This window comes from Helianthus annuus, chromosome 3 (assembly GCF_002127325.2).
Source record: "Helianthus annuus cultivar XRQ/B chromosome 3, HanXRQr2.0-SUNRISE, whole genome shotgun sequence".
NCBI classification, from domain to species: domain Eukaryota; kingdom Viridiplantae; phylum Streptophyta; class Magnoliopsida; order Asterales; family Asteraceae; genus Helianthus; species Helianthus annuus.
The window spans coordinates 156,411,916-156,417,207 of record NC_035435.2 but is presented as its reverse complement, the minus strand read 5'-3'; the positions used below and the strand labels follow the sequence as shown (position 1 = coordinate 156,417,207).

The following is a 5,292-nucleotide window of genomic DNA, read 5'->3' as shown; positions in this document are numbered from 1 at the left end:
TCCCCTTACCTTATGGCTACACACCCTATATCAGTCATTAGACAGTCATGCCTTTATTTCTTCCTCACTTCTTCTTCCTCATCACTAACAAATGCAATTAGTTCTGAGTAAGAAATACCATAATGACGATTTAAGCAAGTATCTTTTTATCTGTGGATGATTACTAGTTCATAGGGGGTTGACGTCAAATTTTTTTTGGAGTTCCTCAGGATAAAATCGCATATGTTCCAAGTAAAAATTAAAATTCATGGGTTGCGTCCGACTCCCATCGCCTACCCCCTACCCGTGCCCATGCAAACGACCTATATGTTACTTTTGTTGTACGTATAACATATTACCGCCCCTCTGTTTGTATGAATAAAGAACTTTAATATATTGATACGGTCTTAGGATCCTTTAAAAAGACATTTTTAGTTAGAAGTATGAGAATGCATAAGAATTGACATGTAGACATAATGTTTTGGACTTGGGCATAATGTATTGGGTTATTTTGGCAAGAAAACACCAAACATAACAATTTAAGACACGGTGCAATAAATTATAGGTTTAAAACTTAAAACACCTTGCCAAGAACGTTAAACAATGTGTTTTAAGTGTTAATCAGTGTGTTTTAAATTTCACGCCCATAATAGGTTGCATTGTGTTTTAAATTGTTATGTTTGGTGTTTTTCTTGCCAAAACCGCCCAAAACATCAGGCCTAAGTTCAAAACATGATGCCTACATATCAATTTCTATGTTTTCTCACACTTCTCATGAAAATGGTCCTTTTTACAGGAAGCTCACCCGATTGATATGAACCATTTGGCCTGCGGATGTGACTTGATTTGATACACTTTTGATTTTCTAATTAAGATATTCGTTTCTAAATATTTTGACATGATACTTTTTTTTACCCTAAGTTGATAAAAATTTTGATTTGGCATCACGTTTTATCATTTTCCCCATTTGAATGTTTATTGTTTTTCTTCTAAATTTTGATAGTTATGTGTGTTGAGGTGTATATGTTGATCCTTGGAAAATATAGATAGTGTTAATATGTATATAAGTTTCGAAAGTGATTCAAAAAAAAAAGGATAAGTTTCATGCATGAATGTATATCTGGAGACATATGGATCAATCCCAGAGGAAGAAATATTCATCATAACCACATTCTTAGACATCCTTATGAAAACCATATGGTATAATCCCTCTTTGATGAGGTCTTTTTTATGAACACGTATGAACTCATTCGAAACACCACTCTCGTAAGAAACCCTAGTGATGTTTATTTCATATTAATCATTCTAAATCTCAATTTAGTGCATATATGGTGTGAAGAGGATGAAGATGAAGCTGTGAAAGGGGATGAAGACTGCTGACAGGTGGTCGACGGTTGTGCTGGATTCTCAAGTCGGCAATATAGATACCCATACACCGGCATCGTCGTCACACCCATTCTAAATCACCATCCCCCCCCCCCCCCCCCTAATGGGTGGAAATTAGCTATGATGAAGTACATAAACATAGTTGCAGTACCATTACTCATTTCGACATTGATTTTTTTGTCCGAGTTTATAGAAATTGACTTGATTTTCATGTATAATTTGATGTTGATATTTTGATTTTGTGTTTGAAACTGAAGCAATTTCTTATCAATTTATATTTTTAATGTGTAGTTATACAATTTCCATTTTTTGCTTTGTAGTAATCTTTAATTGTTGTAAATTTGTGTGTGGGTGTTGGTGGTGGGGATATAGGCCGTCAGAGGTGTGTAGATAAAACAAGTCGCCCGAGGAGAATTCCGTTTGTGTTCATCTACGCTTGCTTATATTCATAAATGTTCTTTTATATTCATTACCTAGAATTCACGAATAGACACAAACAAATACAAACACGTTCATTTCGTTTGCAGCCCTAGATATTATGCGACTTTCAAAGTCAAAAAAAGTGAAAAATTGCTCCTTATGAGATACATAAGGGACCAATTATACAATCATCAAACCCTCAAGACTTTCAGACCAAAACGACTCTCTTTCGGTGCACAGACAGAAAGAATCCAATAATCAAATCTCATTCCAAATCTGAGCTGGTCTCCGGTGATCCCACCACAATTCCGTCGTAACACGGCGGCATAGCGTCCGGCTTCCGTCTTCCGGCGGTACTACCTCAGGTACCAGATCCAGATCTCATTCGTTTTCTCCGATCTGTTTATTTTACTTTCATAATTTCATATTTTACATCATTTGAAAAAAAAAATCAGATCCTGTAAACCCTAACTATGAGTTCGAACTACGGAAAATCACAATCTGGATCTATGAACAGCTTTGATTTCGATCTCGGAATCAATTCGAATCGATCTAAGCCTCTTAACGCTCAAAAAAACAACAATAATAATACCTACATGCAACCTAAACCTAACACAACGACGCCGTATTGGCAATCGAATAAACCGTCATGGACGCACCAACCAGCTGCTCCTACACAGTCTTCGACTCTGGGCGGGTCACTGAACGCGCCTACATCTATGGTGGGAGATATTACTGGAAGGAGCTGGGCCGCATCGGCGCCGCAGCGTAATTCAAACACTGCAGGTGGTAATATTGGAATTGGTGGTAAGAATCCTAATTTGTTTAGTGATTTGCTTGGGTCAAATTTGGGGGTAGGTAAGGGGAGTGTTGGGAGTGTTCCGTTGAAGAATGTTGCGCCTGTTTCGTCGGGAACAGCGAGTAAAAGTGCGTATTCGATGGGCGGTATGGCTGATTCGTTGCCTAAGTTTGGGAATACCGGGAATAGTGGTGGTGTTGGTGGTAGTGTTGGTGGTGGTGGTGGTTGGGGTTCTTCGCAAGGTTTTGGGAATTATAATACGAGTGGTTACGGTAGTAAGAGTCAAAATCTTGGAGGTCCGTCGATGAAAAGTTCAAGTGTAAGTGGAGGTGGAGTTGGAGTTGGAGGGGGGATGAATTCGAACAAGGATCCGTTTGGATCGTTGGTTGATTTCAGCTCTAAGCCGGCTGCTGGAATGAAAGCTGGAAGTAAATCGACTGCGCCGAAAGCGTCAGGGGATGATGTGTTTGGTACCTTTCAAAATGCATCGAAACCTAGTGCCAGTTCTTTCTCAAGTAACAACACTAGTTTTACAGGCTCGGGGATTGGTTCTCAAGCGAAATTGGATGATTTTGGGTTTGGTCAACCACCTGTGCAATCATCGGGCATGGGTTCGCAATCGAAAATGGATGATTTTGATTTTGGTCAACCGTCTGTTCAATCATCGGGAATTGGTTCTCAATCGAAGATGGATGATTTTGGTTTTGGCGGTATTCCAAGTCAGCCACCGGTTCAATCATCAGGAGGGAATGATTTCGATATGCTATTCTCTTCATCTTCGGCGTCAGGTGGTAACGCTTCAAAGGCTTCAGAAGCTTTTGCTAACCAGCAGTTTGCAGGGGCTGAAGACTGGGGTTTCGAATCTGATATTGGCGGTGGAGGTGGTGACGTTGGCGGAACTACTGAGCTTGAAGGGCTTCCTCCACCACCTGCCGGTGTGACATCATCATCGGCGAAGAGCAAGGGTATGGATAATTACAAAGCAGGGCAATATCCTGATGCGATAAAGTGGCTGTCGTGGGCTGTAATTCTTTTGGAAAAAGCTGGTGATAACGCTGGCACTACGGAAGTTTTGTCATCTAGGGCTTCATGTTACAAAGAAGTTGGGGAATACAAGAAGGCAGTTGCTGACTGTTCAAAGGTACAATTCCTATTTCTTCCTTTTGAATTTGTTTGCAATCATATATATATGTTAATTGTTAGAGTTAGAGGATCTTATTGTAATTTTATTTCTCGGTTGTAACCATAGCTGTCAATAGCGATCGCTATAGTCGCTATAGCGAATAGCGTATAGGTCGAAGGTCGCTACAGGGTATGTAGCCATAAATAGCAGGATTTTAGATATTTTTTATTATTTTTTTAAAAATAAATAGCGATTGAATATAGCTATAAAATAGTTGGATTTTAGGTTTTTGTTAAATATACATGTAAAATAGCGTGTATACCACGGTATTTTGATATAATATACATATAAATTTTTAAATTTTTTTTTCTAGTGTATCGCTATTCGCTATGTAGCATATAGGTACCTTATCACCATTTGTCGCCATTCGCCATTAACAACTATGGCTGTAACTAAAAAGATCGAGATGGAAATCATGGAATACAAGTTTACCCCACGGGGATTATATAAATTAATTACTTTACTCTGGTCAACATCAAATATTTGACAAAAACAGATAAACCCATAACAAATAAGCACAACTTAACCTCGTTACATATTTTGTGCAGGTGCTGGAGCAAGACGGTAAAAACGTTTCAGTTCTTGTACAACGTGCACTGTTGTATGAGAGCATGGAGAAATATAAGCTTGGAGCTGAAGATCTCAGAACCGTTATGAACATTGATCCTGGAAACAGGGTTGCAAGAAGTACCATACATCGCCTCAACAAATTGGCCGGCTAAACGAGTTTTAAAATGAGTATTGTCACGTACCTTTTCTTTTATTCGTGTTCAGGAGCTTCAGTATTATATTTCCTTTAATATCAAATTTGTGAGCAATAATCACTGATTGTTATTTGATGCCTGCGGGTTCTAGTGTTCTACAAAATTAAAGTTGTATTCATGGTCTTTTGTTGCATAATAGTTTTTTTTTTGTGGCTTGTATCGACTGTATAACGACTTGTTCTTGCAACTTTTTTGTTTTCATAATATACATATAAGTTAAATTTGTTATAAATTTTATTTACTTTTAGGCCCTTATAGCATATGTACTAAAACTTGATGACTGAACTGGGAAATAGCCTATGTTCAATTTGGTTTTCAGTTCAGATTTTCTCATAGACGGTTCGCGATCTGGTTAGAGGTTTTGGAGCCAACTGGTTTCAAATCGGCAGGCGAATCAGTATGGTTTTCAGGTTCCACTATATTCTTATTTTTCATTTTGGTCCAATATGGCCGGGTTTGATGCACATCCCTTTGAAAAGAGGACTTCAATCGACAAACATGACCAAAACTGGATTAAAAGATATGCTCGTGACTTGAACTAGATCTTGGATCCACCAAATGATAGATATATCCATGAGGTGTTCAGCTCTACAGCGTAGGCTATTTAACGATTGAGTTGGGTCGAGCCAATAGATTTGACTCGAGTTGAAATGCAATCAAGTCTATTTCAAACGAGTTTTTTGACATCATATACCAGTAGTATTACATACAGTTAAATGAATGATTTATGTAATTTACATTGATAGTAATGGTAATATTAG

At 38.1% G+C, this 5,292-nt stretch overlaps 1 protein-coding gene across 1 annotated transcript; it reads left to right on the top strand.

Annotated features, from left to right (window-relative positions):
• Positions 1-1,951: 1,951 nt before the first annotated feature.
• Positions 1,952-4,763, top strand: LOC110930296 (uncharacterized transmembrane protein DDB_G0289901). The gene is made up of 2 exons (XM_022173584.2): positions 1,952-3,725; positions 4,316-4,763. Exons 1-2 carry the CDS (start codon positions 2,259-2,261, stop codon positions 4,487-4,489), a joined length of 1,641 nt encoding a protein of 546 aa, XP_022029276.1. The 5' UTR covers positions 1,952-2,258; the 3' UTR covers positions 4,490-4,763.
• Positions 4,764-5,292: the final 529 nt, after the last annotated feature.

Excerpts from the sequence above, each read along its gene's own strand:
- LOC110930296 (XM_022173584.2), top strand. The coding sequence starts at position 2,259 with ATGAGTTCGAACTACGGAAAATCACAATCTGGATCTATGAACAGCTTT. Across the intron at positions 3,726-4,315 it reads CAGTTGCTGACTGTTCAAAG|GTGCTGGAGCAAGACGGTAA; the intron begins GTACAATTCCTA and ends TATTTTGTGCAG.